Consider the following 15,858-nt stretch of genomic DNA (forward strand, 5'->3'; position numbering starts at 1 on the left):
CCCTCACTGGATCCCTCCCGTTGAAGCTCAGGCCAGTCTCCTTGTGACCTGGAGTGAGAGGGTGTGCCTTCCTCTGTCTCAGCAGCTCTGTTTCCTGCAGGGATTCCAAGACTGGGCTTGCCACCCTGCTCACTTACCTTCAGGCAGTGAAGCCCATTTGCTCGATCCTGGTAGTTTAGCTGCATCTGTGATGGTTTGGGAAGGGCAGTGAGGGTTAGATGCATTCTCCTAAAGGACTGGTTTGTACTGGAAATTTCACCTTTCTTCCAGACTTTCGCAAGATTCAAACACAGGGCCAACAAAGAAACTGTGGGTCAAAGGATTATCATATCTCATTCAGCCCGCTGATCTTATTTTACTAGTGAGGAAAAGGAGTCCCAGAAAGACTTGGTTGTTTGTGCTGATCCATCCATTTACTTGGCATCAGACTTTATTCACAAATTCAAGATCTGAACTCAGTTATTTTTTTCCCCTGCTGCATATAGCCTTCTCAGTCTACCTGTTCTACTGTGTGTTGCCTTCTGGTGTGTTATCTGTGAGATGCTCACATAGAACCACATATGTGCTATACATACAAATATGTAGGAGGTGCCTACATATATTCTCTAATAAGGGCTTACCACGTGCCAGTAAATAGACTTTCTTCAGCTATTGCAAGGGAAAATAATGACTACCTGTGGGGCTCTCTTTAGAACCGCATTCTTTATTATGTCATGTTATAAGTGGGGATACTCAGGCGGAGAAGACTCAAGACCACTCTGCTGTGTGACTGTGGGAACCTGGATTGGAGCCCAGGAACCATGGCCCTGTGTCCTGTGTCTGACGGCCATACTTGAGAATGCCCCACGATTTTACTGTTACATACAGTCTGAAATTCAAGAAAGAGACTTACACAGTTCACCACCCCGACCCTCGCCTTCCTCAGGGACACAGTTCCCTGAAGCCTGTGCACACGTTTCCTCGTGGTCCTGAGAGGGAGAGTCGGTGGCAGTGTGAGGAGGGTAGGTGGAAGGTCTTGCTGTTGCTTCAGCAAACAGAAGGGATGCTAAGAACACGCAGCAGCGTGCAGTGTGGGTGGAAATCTAGACCCTTCCTGTGTCCCTCTCCGGTACTTCAGCTGGCTGTGGCACCTAACTTGGCCGTGCTCTGGAAACACCTCTTGGTTCTGGAGCAGAATGATTCCATGTTGCTATTCCTGAGAGACCTGGCTCTAAATCTATTTTTAAATTTTAAAATAAGAGGGGAGGGGAGTCTTGGGAATTTAGTGTTGGGAAGAACTTGAATATACCTCCTTTTCTCTGTCTGTAAAATGCTGGGAGGATTCATGATGCAGATGTGCCATCGATGCTCAGTGAACAGTGGTTACTATCGTGAGTGCTCAGTGAGCTGTGGTTACTATCTCGAGTGTTCAGTGAGCTGTGGTTACTATCTCGAGTGCTCGTGAACAGTAGTACTATCTCGGTCTCTGATGTTTATGAGTCTTGGTAACATGTTACTATCGAGAGTACTTGGTGAACAGTGGTTACTATCTCGAGTGCTCAGTGAACAGTGGTTACTATCGTGGTTGTTGCTAGGAGTTTTGATCAACAGCTAAGGGTCATCTCAAATCCTCCCCGGCAAACCCCACCTCACCTCATCACAGCGTGTCCAACAGCAAGTTCACAGTGAGTCCCGGACCTCTCTGGCTCATCCTTTTCTGAAGCATTGAACATTGGCAGGTCTATCCCTGCATCGGGGGATATAGGTGAAAAATACTTCTTCAGTGTAAGGCAAGACAAACGCCATTGTTTCCTTGCCTGATGGTTTTAGCGAGAGTTCTTCCTGAGAAGTATGCACAGGCCTTGTCTTCACAACGTATTTGTCTACAATCTCCCAGCCTGAGTCACAGTAATACTGAGTGGACAGAGTCCACCTTGGAGCCACGAGACAGATGCTCAGACATGCCTTTGTGAGTGCTGTGGGCCAGTGTTTCCCGCTCTCCTTCTGGAATCGTGTCAATAGGAGAAGTAAAATCACCCTCTTGAACCCTAAGTTGTCATTGATATAGCAAGACATCGCCAAAAGCAAGACATTTCTTTCAAGTTTTTCACCTAAAAAATGTAATATGCCAATGTTTGCATTTATATAAAAGTTACAGTGGATGGTTTTTCAAAGTTTGTCAAACCGTACTTTGGGGCAGGAGCTGTGGTATGGCCCCATGTCTTGGCTGCAATGCTCTGGTGTGTGCCCGACTTGAGTACTGCAAATGAAATCAGGAGAATGACTCTGCCCAGAGCCTCCTCTCTAGGCTCTAGTGTGGACTTGCCAGTGTCTGCTTCCTCCTGCGCCCACCATAGGATGCAGCTATGAAGCTACTACGAATTGGTAGTGCAGAAAATGCCCATCAGAGATTCTAACACATGGCAGGTACTCTGGAAATGCCACTTGTCCCTCATGCTGTAAATGCATAAAGGACAAAAGAGGACAGGAACATTTCTGATGTCTGCTGGAGGCAGGAAGACCGTGTCCGCATAGTCAGAGGAACCTGTGAATGACTGCACCCCAAATCTTCCATCGTCAGATGTGTTAGCCATGTGCCACTGGCCTCGGCTGTGACTGCGTTCTCATGCCTAGGGACGACGGAAGCTGAATTAAGGAATTTCTCTGCCCACACCACCCCCCTCCCCACAAAATCCTGGTGACACCAGGTGGTGACACTGTCCTCTGAGCTGTCACTCTTGCTGCGTGGGGACCTGCTGAACCTCTGAGAGGCCCTGAACACAACCCCAGGTCCTCTTCTGCTGCTCATTCCAGCAAGTGTTTAAATGGGTGAGCATTCGGGATATGAAATGTATAGAGAAAAGGATCATTAACACCCATGTCATACCTCCAGGCTTGTAAAATGGAATGTGGCAGGGGACAGTTCCTAGGGACACAGTCTCTGTCTCCGTCCACAGGAAGAATTGCTGCCTTGAATTTAGAGTTTACCATCTCCATGGGTGTGTGTACTTTTATATCCCCACAAACTATACTTCCATATTGATATTGATATAATATTGATATTGAATAATAAATAAATATGTGTTTGTGTGTGTGTTGTATGTTGTGGGGGTGGCAAGCAGGATACACATGTGTATGTGGGTCCACACCAGAGGTCAACCTTGGGGGGGCATCTCTCACTGGTATCTGGAATCTAGCCAGTGCACCCCAAGGATCCATCCATTTCCATATCCCCAACATTTGGATTACACACATATGCTGCCACGCCTGGCTTTTTCCTTATGTTCTGGGCATCAAACTCAGGGTCCTTGCCTGTGTAGCAAGCCCTTAATTAACTGGCATGCTTTTCTCCTGTGAGGGCTGGACAGAAGCAGGGACTTTTTACGCTCTGTGATGGGGGAGGGAGGGAGGGAGTGGGTTGCTCAGCCAGGGTGTATCTTTGGCCTTACTCATTGATCTTCAGAGGCAGTGTGGTGTGTGAGTTGCACTCCCACTGTGATTTGAGTTCTCAATGCCCCACATCCCTCTAATTCTGTCTTCGTAAATCCTTTCTGTCCACACGTGCCTTGTGTGTTGGATTATCCAGTACAGATCTAGCATCCTTCTCCCCACACTCCCTCCAGCTCAGCCTGCTACCGAATGTGGACAGAAAGGTACTATAGCCCTAACTGTCGAGGTGAAATTTCTAGGAACAATGTGCAGGTCTTAAGTTGTGCTCATTTCTCAGCACTGTGATGAGGTCTGACAGCAGCCCTCTCTTGTCCCCATGAGTCACTGTTTACCCAGTGCGTCCGTGCTGTGTACATCACCCCTCCATTGGCCACCTAGCTAGCAGCTGTCTCTGTCATGAGACGGCTGGAGTGGGACCATCTCGCTTTTATTAAAATAGTTCTTCTTTACTGTGGCCCCAAGGGACTGGAATGGTGGTGCTGGCTATCTGACTATTCCAAAGAGAAGATCAAAGACAAGAACAAACTCATCAGTGAGTTGTGAAGACAAAAAGAAAATGTTGCTCGTTTTCGTATCACACCCCAGACTTCAAAAGTTACAGTCCTGCTCACCATGCACTGACATGGGAGGGCAGTGACTTTGAGGGTGGCCAACTGGAACTGAAAAGATGCTCCAAGCAATAAGGATGTGCTATGCCAGAAAGCACCAAGCCTCTATGACGATTTCAGTGCTCTCCTGGGGCCAGAGACACCTCACTGAAAGTAAGGATGACGTCACAGACTGGACTGCAACTGTAAACATCACGGGATGGGCTGGGCCTGCACACACAGGAAATGGCATGCACAGAGGGCTCGGAGCCGTCTGAGGTTTCAGGCGTCTCTTGGGGGTTGTGACGTTTCTCAACAGAAGTAAGGCATCTGCTGTAGTTTGGAGTTTCATAAATATATAAATGAAATATATTACAATAGTAGCAAAAGATGAGAGTGAATGATACTCATGTAAAGTATTTCATTATATGGGGAAAGGCATAAGATTAATAAAATAAGGATGTGTACTGAAATCCAGTGATCACCAGCTGGGGGAAAAGGCAGATGATGGAGAAAGAGACAATGACAACAGATAGCTGTGTTTCTAAAGCTGAATGGTGTTTGGTGAAGTATCAGGAGGTGCTTGATCAAACAAAAGAATGAAGAAGAGAAACAAAAGAACTGAACATTGCAGAAAAATAACAAGACAGCAGACTTCATCCCAACTGTGCCAATATCTACATTAAACAGGAAGTGACCAGCATATTTCAACCACAAGTCTGAGAATGCCAAGCTAGAAAAAGCAGCAAGAGCCAGCCTATCAATAACCATGCTGAGTTTCCCTGACTATTCATGCAGCTGCGTTTCTCTAGAGGATGAACTGAGGAATGGCCTCAGTTGCAAAGGGTAGGACATCTGTGTTTTAGTTAGGGTTTCCGTTGTGGTGGTAAAACACCATGGCACAAAAGCACCTCGGGGAGGAAAGGGTTAATTTCCTCTGAGCACTCTCAGGTCTTGGAGGATTGCTGTGATTCCTCACAGCAGGAACTCAAGGAGGAGGCTGCAGGCAGGAACTGAAGCAGAGGCTATGGAAGAAAGCTTCTGATGACTTGCTCAGCCTCAGGACCATCTGCTCAGGGGTGGCACTGTCCCCAGTGGACTGGGCCTTCTGACATTAATCAAGAAAATGCCCTACATACTTGCCTCCAGGGTGGAGGCATTTTTCTCAATTGAGGCATTGAGGCTACGCTTCCCAAATAACTCTAGGTATAAAAATAAAAATGAAAAACCAACCAGGATCTGGGACATTCTCCGAAGGCTGGGAGACTACATGCTGCCCTCCGAGGCTGCAGCATCTGAAGATGGCAAACCCAGAAACAGAGCCTGGGTATTGTGTTTGCTGATGTCTCCCAGGTAAAGCGAGTCTCAGAGCCAAGTGCGAAGCAGTGTGGTGAGGGACACGAGAGCAGGGGTACCCGGAGGTTGAGGACATTGTTAGAGCAGCCGTCTACACACAATCCATATGGCTCACAAGAGATGCACGGAATACATAATAGCAACAAGCTAAGTGAAAGAATAGAAAATGTGTGTTGCATAAACATTAATCATAAAACTTGGGATAGCAATATTAATATTCCACAAAGTAGACTCCCAAACAAAAACTGTTTACTAGGCAAAGTCTGAAGACCATTATGTCAAAGGCAAGCTATCGATGAAGAAGAAAGCAGAGAGGAAGTTAGACGGTGTTGCCAGCTGAACCACAGTGATCCCCAGGAATCAGCATTTGGGGGACAGGCAAGGTCAGTGTGCGGGAGGAGATGGGAAACAGCCAAGGTGTCTGTTAGGAGGGAAGTGTAAAGGGTTTAACAACAGTAAACTACCCTTTCTGTTCTATAAAGCTAAAAAGCAAATACTTGCCAACATCAAAGTAAATAGGGGGGAAAGTAAACATTCTGAGTTGAGAATTTTAAAAGAATGAACTGATAAACGTTTGATGAGACTGGTTTTTGAGAGTGGAGAGAAAATATAACTTACAGTTATTATCAGTAATGAAAAGAGGATCTTGCTTTGGAGATAAGAGAAAACAAAGGGGATACTGTCCTTTCTAGAAATGAGCTCAGTAAGACTGGAAAAGCCTTTCTCAAGCAAGCTCTTCATCATTCATCATCTTGACCAACCCTCCATAGATGCCTGAAGAAGCCATGATCTTGTGCATTATAAGCAAGTTATTACCATTACTTTATAACTCGATGGTGCGGAGTAACTGCAGGATGTTCTGACCTGTGTGGGTCTCTTTGCCATGCTGCAGCCACAGGCCCTGGAAATGTTGAGAGCATTGCTGGGTAAGTGAGGTCCCAGAGCCAACAGCGATGGAGCATTTGGGAAAAGTCCAGTTCTACAGACGCTCCTTCATAGGGAGCCACGACATTGACAGTGCAGACCTCATGTTGGGTTGTCTCTGTGTGGTGGAGGTTATTTTTACAGGACAAAAAATATGATGGACATAGCATAACCCTGGGGAGGATTTCCCAGGGGAGACATGGGAAGTGCGTCCTGATGTGCTTATGTGTGCTGTTCCTTCAATGCTTTCATCAGCAAACATTATCAAAATGTTGCAGCATGACTACGACCCCAGAAAGTCATCCCCAAGTCCACGGGGCCCTGTGACTGATTTTTCCCAGCACCACCCTGCAGATCACCATTCTGCTGCATGCATGGATTTGCTAGGCATCAACACCAACATGTCGATGTGTGGATGGGTGATGCACAGAAGTTGGACTCACTCATCTCACAGCTGCCCGTGCTACACCCATCATCAAGTGTTATGTGTTGCAAAAGGAACACGAGATGTGTGGCTCGAAAATCCCCAGCTTCTAAGTGGGAACACTGGCAGACAGAGAAACCACCGAGGGAAACAGGACATTTTAATAACAGCCTCTTATGTAGGAGTCCCAGCCTCTCGTTTCCCAGGAAGTTAATGTTGCACTGATAATTGAATTTCCAGAGAGCTCATCATCCTATAAAGGTCTGGCTCCCTACTCCTTGGTTTTCCCAGAAGACATAAGGACTCGGCCCCTTAGTGCCAGCCTTCCCAGTGTCAGAACAGGCCCGCCATTCCCAGGCCACTGTCTCTTCTCAGATTTCTAGATGTTGTGGGTACGTAGAGAAGGGGCACAGGGCAGTGAGGTAGATAACAAAACAGGTGACCAGCTAAAAAGCTGGTATATCAGGGAAGTTCCTAGAGACAAAGGGAGAGAAGGAGAGAGAGAGACACAGAGACACAGAGACACAGAGAGACAGAGACAGAGACAGAGAGACACAGACAGACAGACAGACAGAGATGCTGAGAGCACTAGCTCAAGAAAATCTTTGTAAAGGAAAAGAAATGGGCTTAGGAGAAAATTTCCCCCGTTCCCATACTTTATTTGGCAGAAGAGAAACACGGTAAAGCCAAGGAACCTTCTCCACACCCCCAGCATGCTATTTTTTAAGCTTTCTTTTTAAAGCTCGGTGTTAACATACTATTCCAGTTTTAGTGCTACCAAGAATATTCCAGGCTTTACTAGTCCATGACCAAGGAACAAGATCACATTTAATTTTAAGTTTAAAGTAACGAGTTTCGTCAGGACATTTTCTTACTTGCATGTAACACGCCTTAGTCATTATGTCCTCTCTATTGTGCTTTCTGATTTTCCTACCCCCCCCCTTATCCTCTTCCACAGCCCTAACACCCCCACATTGTACTGTGTCCAACTTTCTCCTCCTCCAGCTTCCACATAGGAGGGAACACATGCAATATTTATCTTATTTCACTTACCGTTATAATGTCTATTTCTGCCCATTTTCTTGGTCATGGTAGCTGTTCTTTACGTAGTTGCATGTATGTACCACATCTTCTGTGCACATCCATCTCTTGGCGGACGTCTGGACTGGTTCCCTCTCCCGCATATCATGAATGGGGCAGCCATAGGCGTGGCTGTGCACGTATCCCTTTGCAGGCCGACTGGATCCCTTCGGGGGTTACCCAGGAGTGGGGTAGCTTTGTCACTGGCATCATTGGCAGTTCTTGTCAGGTTTGGGGGGAACTTTGTTCTGACTTCCATGGCGGCTTCAGCAGTTAAAGTCCCACTGTGGTGGAGAATGGCTCCTCTTGCCCCACGTGCTCACTGGCATTGGTGATTTTCTTGGGAAATAACTATTCTAGCTGTGGTGAGATGGAATCTCAATGTAATGTCATTTGTGCTTTCCCAGTGGCTGGGGGTGTTGGACATTTTTTTGAGTATGTCTTGGTCTTCCATATTTCTTCATTTGTAAAGGTCGTTTGCCTGTTTGTTGAATGAATTATTCATTCTTTGGTGTTTTCTTGTTGCTGTTCTTCACAGATTCTAGATATTAACCTCTTCTCCCACTCTTAGGCTTTCTCTTTGTTTGGTCGTTTCCTTTGCTGTGAAGATTTTTAGTTTGATACAACCCCATTAGCCAGTTCTCGTTATTATAGGTCCTCCAGCATTGCTTTGTTTATTCAACGTTGCTTTAGACTCCCAGGATATTTTCTGTTTGTGTATTTTAGGATTGTATATTTAGATTTTATTTAGATTTCAGCACCCAATCCAATTTTCAGAGAATAGTCTTTGTCCCCAAGGATGCCCCTCCTCCCAGCTATTCTGAAGGACCCTGGGGCTGCTATCTCTGTATGCTCAGGAACAAACTCTGACTTCCCATCCCCACCTCTATGGCTGGGAACTCATGAACTGCCAATCCACAGGACAGAGTTCTGCCAGGTGGTGACTGGTACCTGCCCCATCCCTGCACCTCCTGTGGCCTTGTTGGGGCATGCCATTCTTGTCTTTATCTCTTTTACCAAAGCATGTATTATTATTTTTTTCTTTCTCATCAAACAACACAGTTGGAATTGTGCCTTTTGATAGAATGTTGACATATTGGAAGTGGTGGAAGAACCACAGCACACAGAATGGCTTCCATCCACTGCAAGGGCCCAGACCTGTCCTAGGGCCGGTGACGGAGCCCACCTCAGCCTGGCCTTCCTCCACATGGCCAAGGGAGGCTCCTGTCTTCCTGGGACGACTGACAGAGGTGGTGCCTGTTCCTCACGCACTTCACAAGAGTCTCCTGAAAGTCTCTTCAGTTCCAGTCACAAGACCTAGAAGACAGAGCAGGGACTCAAACAGACTGGCCCATGAAAGGGTCAGGCTATAGGGGTTGCTGACGCCGAGGGCCTCTCAAAGCCAGGAGCCCGAGAAGACCAGTGCAGCTAAGACTGGGCCAGTGGGAGCAGACAGTGAAAGGTGAGGTCGGCCAGGGAGGCAGTGGCCACCCCTGAAGCTGTCTCAAAGCCACAGGGAGGTACCTCGTGTACGGTGACTTGTTATGGGAGGATCTCGAGCAGAGGCAAGAATGGTATGATTTGCTCTTCATTTAAGACTCTGGCAGCCTTCCCCAGAGTGAGTGGAAGTGGAGGTTGAGGGGCAGGTGCTATCCCAGAGGCCTTTTCGAGGTCAGATGGTGGTGCAGCCCCTCCTGCTCTCTGGGTTGGGTGTGGATCCATTTCCAGATATTTGGGGAGGTAAACCAGCACAGTTGGCCGATGAGGCAGACAGTGATCCAGGCAGGCCTCCAGTTCTTGAGGCCACCGTGGGCCGCTGGGTTCTGATGAGGCAACCATCAGAAGTCTGCACCTTTCCCAGTGTGTAAGTGACATGGTGTTGAGTAGTCCACCTGAAAGCGTAACAGCGGGGACCCATGTCATCAAAGTGTTCCAACAGCCTGGTGTCCCCCGCCCAATCCCAACCAGGCCTCCTGTCACACCAATTTTCATGCAGGATTAGTGTTTTTCATTAGAATTTCGACCCAAACAACTGCTGGGATAAACAGGTGGTGTTTCATTCATTGGCTTAGCCTTTCAAGAAACAGCTTGTCAGCGCAGCTAACAATAGGACCTCTAGAATCCAGTCTCATCCCTGCCACTGGCTAGTTAGGAGACCTTGGACAGGTTCCTGGGCTTTTGTGGATTCAGTGTCCTTAGCTGTGGAACTGAAGGGCCATTACAAGGCTTGAGTGCCTGGGGACATCATGTCTTCGGGACTCAGCAGAGCCTGTCTATGGAGAGCTCCTAGCGGTGTGTGCAAGGCAGCATCTCTCTCTTGCCCAAGTTTTATCTCTCTGATACAGGGACAATAGCACCCACATTGAGAGGTTATCGGGAGGCAAAATCAGCATCTTTGAGATGGGCTTGGTGTACCATGTTCCCCAGGAATGTTAGTCTCTTCCAACTTGAAGGCTCTTTCTCCGGCATAGTGCTACTGCAGAGCTAGGAACATATATGTGGGCATCTCACCCTCCAGAGAGAGTAGTCTGCAAGAGTCCACATGGCTCCAGATGCCACTCCAGCTCTCTCCCATCCTCTGTCCCACTTCCTCTTCCTGGCCCCACCTTCTCCTTGCCCAAACAGAGGAACAGCACACAGGCGTCAGCCACCAACGGATCCTGCTTGTATGGAAAGTATGGATCCCATGTGTTTTTTTGCTTTCGAAGCTGACTGCGCTGTTTCCTTTGGCACGGTTTCCTTTGGCATCGTTTGCTTGGATTCCTCCCAGCTTCATCCCTAGGGTGGCCTTTCCCTGCTTTCTACTGGTTCCTTGGTGCTCATCACTCTCTGGCTCACATAAGCCATTTGCATCTTCACCTGTGTGGCTGTGTGTCCCATTAGGAGCAGGAACGTTTTAAGGCTCATTTCCAATGTAGAAAGAAAGCTTGGTCACATTACCAAAGAGGGAAATCTTAAAAGCAAGTGGAGATCCTACTCTAGCTGTGGCTGACCCCGGGTGGATAATGTAACACAAAGATTTGCCCACTGTGGGTCTGGGGAGCTTTTGGAGCAACACAGCACACACATGGAAAGCAAACTGGTGTGTATAACTGTTACCAGCAAGGTGAAAATAGTCTCATGAGGCTAACAAGATACTTTTGTGTTTCAGGGAACAGATCCGACAAGGCCTAGAAGAACTCCAGAAAGTTCTGCCAGGAGGAGACACTTACATGCATGAAGGATTTGAAAGGGTAATTTCAAGACAGTTTTAAACTCTCTGGTGTAAAGCATCACATTGAAATATCAGCGTAGAGATGGCTGGTGAGATGAAGCGTGTGTGTTAAGGGGACTAATAATGCCCAGTGATAAGAGAGCACAGTTTCCCCATCAGCTCACTGACAACTACCTTCAAATGCACTAAGGGAATGCATTTTCCTCCTTAACTGATACCCCCAAAGGGTATGTTAGCTGGTACTTAGATGTCACTCAGGAACTGTGCCACACACAAGTCCCCTCAGTTCCCAAAATGTCTTCGTGGCTGGCAGCCGCAATGGCCAAGATGGAATTTCAGTACCTTTGGCTTTAAGGGAAATCTTTCCAAGACTCTGAGAAGATCTCCACCCATGTTAACAGTTAGCTGACTCAAGCGTGAGAATCACTTTACCTGAATATCAGCACTGGCATTTTGAGTGAGACCTGGGCAAGTCACATGAAGACTAGAGACAGCCCTGGCTGGGGACGAGCAGCAGCTCCTCAGACCTCCATGCATGCTACTAGACTGGCACGTGGTGCTGTGTGGCTAACGGTCTAATGACTTCTCCGTGTGTTTTTCAGGCCAGTGAGCAGATTTACTATGAAAACAGTCAAGGTAAGATTGTCACATAAAGCCACACTACGAAGGGTCTCATCTCTCCGTGTTTGTTTCTGAAAGAGACATTTTATACTTCAAAGTACATGTGTGACATGGTCCATAAATCCTGTACATTCATTTTATCATAAGGAATATGGAGGCGAGCCTAGAAAGGTGGCTTATATCAAGTCAAATTCTACCATGCTGTGCCAGGAAACATTATATAATAACAATTAAGATCCCATTATGGCTGCAGTCTGTAATTTACATGAATAGTTTTGTATGATGAATTCATTAAATTTATAAATACTTGGATGGACTAGTAAAGTCTTGGATTTTTGTGTCAGATTTAATTGTCTTGTCTCTCTCTGAGTTCCTGTGGTTGAATCTGGTATTTAGATCAAGTGTGACTTAAATGTCCCTTCACTTAACTGTAAATGCATGAAGAATGCTTAATAAAGTCCTCAGAAAGAGAAATATAAAATTATCATATTCTGGTTACTATTCGTCTCCCTCATGGAGAGCATTCCAGTATGTCACACTTGTCTCTTCGATGAGATTCCCTATAACTGTAGGGACTTCCCTCCTAATAACCACTTCCTGTTTGATTGTAATTAAACTGCTACAAATAGGGTAGGCCCAAACTTGCCGAGCAAAATCAATTATAAGTGCTATTACTGGAAATCTAAATAACATTGGAAGAATCCCAGATGATTTTGCCAACAGCTGTAACACTTCTGGGCAGCTAGTTAATTCTGATAAATATTATGTTTTGGCAAACAGTCTTCCAAGTATGGTGTATGTGGTCAGCTATGGCATTCAAGAAGGACCAATGCAGTCCAAGTGCAGAATTCACCCCAGGCCTGGTGACCGTTGGTCATTGGAGCTGTTTGCCATGATTGCTGGTTCAGCAGCCATGGCACTGGGTCGGCCTATGTGTTGAGATGAGGCTGAGAAATCCAGAAGTCTGACCCCACAAAACTCATGCTGGAGTCACTTCCACACCCCAAAACAAGATCGGCAATTCTCACTGTGTTCATGTTCAGTGATCGAACTTATAAAAAATAAAATCTTAGGGATGAGTGGGGGGTGTCCTGGAGTACATGACAAGTGAGGGGTCTCTGTGGGGGTGTCCTGGGGTACAGGACAAGTGAGGGTGCCTCTGTGGGGGTGTCCTGGGGTACAGGACAAGTGAGGGGTCTCTGCTGTTTTTGAACAGGATACAGGACAGCGAGTGTCATCATCGCACTGACAGATGGAGAACTGCATGAAGATCTCTTCTTCTACTCAGAGAGGGAGGTGAGTAGCAGCCACTGTGTCTCGGTGTGGAAAGGGAACCGGGCATGCAGCTCAGAGCTAGAGTGTGTAGCGTGTACCTGACATGTGCGAGGAGACCAGGGCCTTTATCTGACCTGACCCCGCTCTGTATTCAGGCAAAACAATAGTCATTCTTGGTAAAAACCTGAATGGGAGTGTTTCATATGTAAAAATAATCATAATAATTCATCTTAAAGTGAATTTTCATGTCTCACACATGGCAAATGTTTTCCTCCTTTCAAAAAACATCTACTGTGCCTTTATTGAAGGTACTGTATTACTTTAGCAGCTTAAAAAGTGTCATATATCAGTTTTAAATAAGATCATGGTCTTTGGTACCAGTTTTCTTCCTTTTTCCCTCATATGTCCTACTAAAACAATAGAGGAGAAAGGGCTTCTTGAGGTACATAAGAGCCAGTCAGCCAGGGTGACATTCAGATTCTCAGTCCAGCCGGGCAGTGGTGGTGCACGCCTTTAATCCTAGCAGTTGGGAGGCAGAGGCAGGCAGTTCTCTGTGAGTTCGAGGCCAGCCTGGGCTACAGAGTGAGATTCTGGACAGCCAGTGCTACAAAGAGAAACCCTGCCTTGAAAAACAAACAAACAAACAAGCAACAACAACAACAAAAGCAAAACAAAACAGATTCTCCGTCCAGGAAACGGAGCTGTGTAGAGGTGGGGAGCACTCAGAGGCCAAAGACATTGAATGCCCTTGGAGCTGGAGTCCCATCTGGTTGTGAGCTGTCTGATGTGGGTGTTGGGAATCAGATCGGGGTCCTCTGGAAGAGCATAGCACACTCTTAACTGGTGAGCCATCTTTCCAAACCTCCTTTCCATTTCTTTATGCTTTCAAAAATTATTCCCCAAGAGGAGGGACTCCCAAGGCCTCACCCCCTAGCTCAGGAGCCATTGGCAGTTGATGACTGTTTGGAGAGGAAGTTATTTTTCTTCAGAGGTGTGGTCACTGGTAGGTGGCCTAGGTCCTGGTGGACGAGCCCACAGATAGACTGAAGTCTTATTACAGACACAGGCTCGCTCAGGCCGAGGCAGAAATTCACAAGGAAGGACAGAGATACAAAGAGGGGGTGGGGCAGGAGCTGGAGACATAAATGGCAGCATGGCAATTCCCTGGGTCTTTTGACCACTGTTTAGTTTACATTGAACTCCATCCACAAGTGTGAAGGAGTGTGTTTGCTCATTCTGAGCTTGGACTTGGCTACGCTCTAGAGACACACGAGAGACGAGGCACAGTTGCGGGGCTCTTCCATGAAACGCCTTCCTTTCTTGCTTTTCCATGAGCGCAGGCTTGGCATGGGAAACGCAAGCTAACATGACAGCAGCCCTGAGAATCTGGGGAGGGATACGTTTCCGTATCTAAACTTAACACTATGTGATGGAATGTGAAGCAGCTTATTTAGGCACCGAATAGCTGTCAAATAAAGTAAAAGCCCTAATAAGGAAAGAATTGAAATAAAACGAATGATGAGCATGAGGGGCTTAGAGTAGACGTTAGCTGGAAGCAATTTTAGGTATGGCACATACAGACTTGGAAAGCGCTCAGCGCCCCGATGCCAACAGAAGAAAGCATTCCCAGAGAAGATACAAAGACCATGAACCCTCCCTTCTCCATGACTCCCCAGAAGGCCTGTCTGGAGGAGAGGCGTCCTGGAGTTGATGGAGATGAGGTGAGGGCTAGACTGTGTCTCTAGGTTCATTGTATTCTGAACGCAGCAGGAAATATTTCCAACACAAAGAGGAAAAGACCTGTGCTGTCCCTTCTCAAGTCAGTGTGGGCAACAAGTGGGGTTGACTTCGCCTAAAGGGAGAAATTACAACTCAAATCAGGGTGCGTATATTGGGCACTTCGTACATATTGAGCGCCTGCTCCATGTGCCAAGGAGTTCCTGTGTTCTAGCCTGAAACACAGGAAATCTGGAAAACAAATACCAAAGCAAATCAAAATACCTTTAGTAAGTCAAATGTAACATTAAGCCCAAACCTGGGTATTTCTCTGTATGTTGCCTTCTCAGTGTAGAAAAGATCCTGGCGACCTATTCAAATATGGACTTACCCACCATCAAGCTGCTTTGCTCCATGGCAGTAGAAAGGTCTGGTTCATAAAGATGCTGAGTATAGGAGCATCACAGTACCAGTGAGCTCTGCACAGATGACCACAGTTAATTCCCCAGACACTTTACAGTGAAGCCAAGCATCCACCCAGGGATATCTGGTGCCAAAGGCCACATGCTTTTGTCATACTGTGTTGTCACCCACCCCCAAAAGAAAGTATGCCGATAAATTCTACTTACAGCAAAGGTGGACATTTTTTCTGGGTGTGTCATGAGGTTTATCTGTCCCTGTCATTCTCCTTCCTCCCACATCCTTCCAGAGCGGTCTGTCACTGAAGTCTGCTTTGGTGGGTGTCCCCTAAGCTAACCACTGCCCTCTGGTCCACACGCTTTAACATAAGCCTTTGAGGGTCACTAGGGTTTGGGGTCGAGACTGCTTCACCGTGTCATCTGCCACAGAGCAGGTGCTCAGGAAACACTTCATGGTTGCCAGCAGTCTTGAACAAGAGGGAGATACCTGCTTCTCCCTCTCTCTTTAATCTCCTTTGTCTCCTCACACAGGCTAACAGATCCCGAGACCTTGGTGCCATCGTTTACTGTGTTGGTGTGAAGGATTTCAATGAAACTCAGGTATGAGCCTGGATCCCCTCCTGTTTGGAATGTGCTGAGCTCAGGAGTGATGGACAAGTTCATTCAGCGTAGAGGGGCATCTGTGGAATACATACTCCTCAATAGCATGTTTCTCTGGGAAGCTAAGCAAGAAGAAACTGAACTATATGGAGAATTTGACATCATCTTTTGAGGTTTCTGGGGTCCTAGCACAGACCACCCAGGACACATCTC

General features: G+C 46.8%; 1 protein-coding gene across 1 annotated transcript in view; it reads left to right on the plus strand.

Moving 5' to 3' along the window:
- The window catches only part of Antxr1 (ANTXR cell adhesion molecule 1), a 200,140-nt gene that overhangs the window by 40,105 nt on the left and 144,177 nt on the right, over positions 1–15,858 (plus strand). The window contains 4 exon segments of the mRNA XM_028853686.2: positions 10,952–11,033; positions 11,617–11,650; positions 12,852–12,931; positions 15,577–15,645. Of these exon segments, the coding sequence (XP_028709519.1) occupies positions 10,952–11,033; positions 11,617–11,650; positions 12,852–12,931; positions 15,577–15,645 (265 nt within the window).

Source organism: Peromyscus leucopus, chromosome 3 (assembly GCF_004664715.2).
Source record: "Peromyscus leucopus breed LL Stock chromosome 3, UCI_PerLeu_2.1, whole genome shotgun sequence".
NCBI classification, from domain to species: Eukaryota; Metazoa; Chordata; class Mammalia; order Rodentia; family Cricetidae; genus Peromyscus; species Peromyscus leucopus.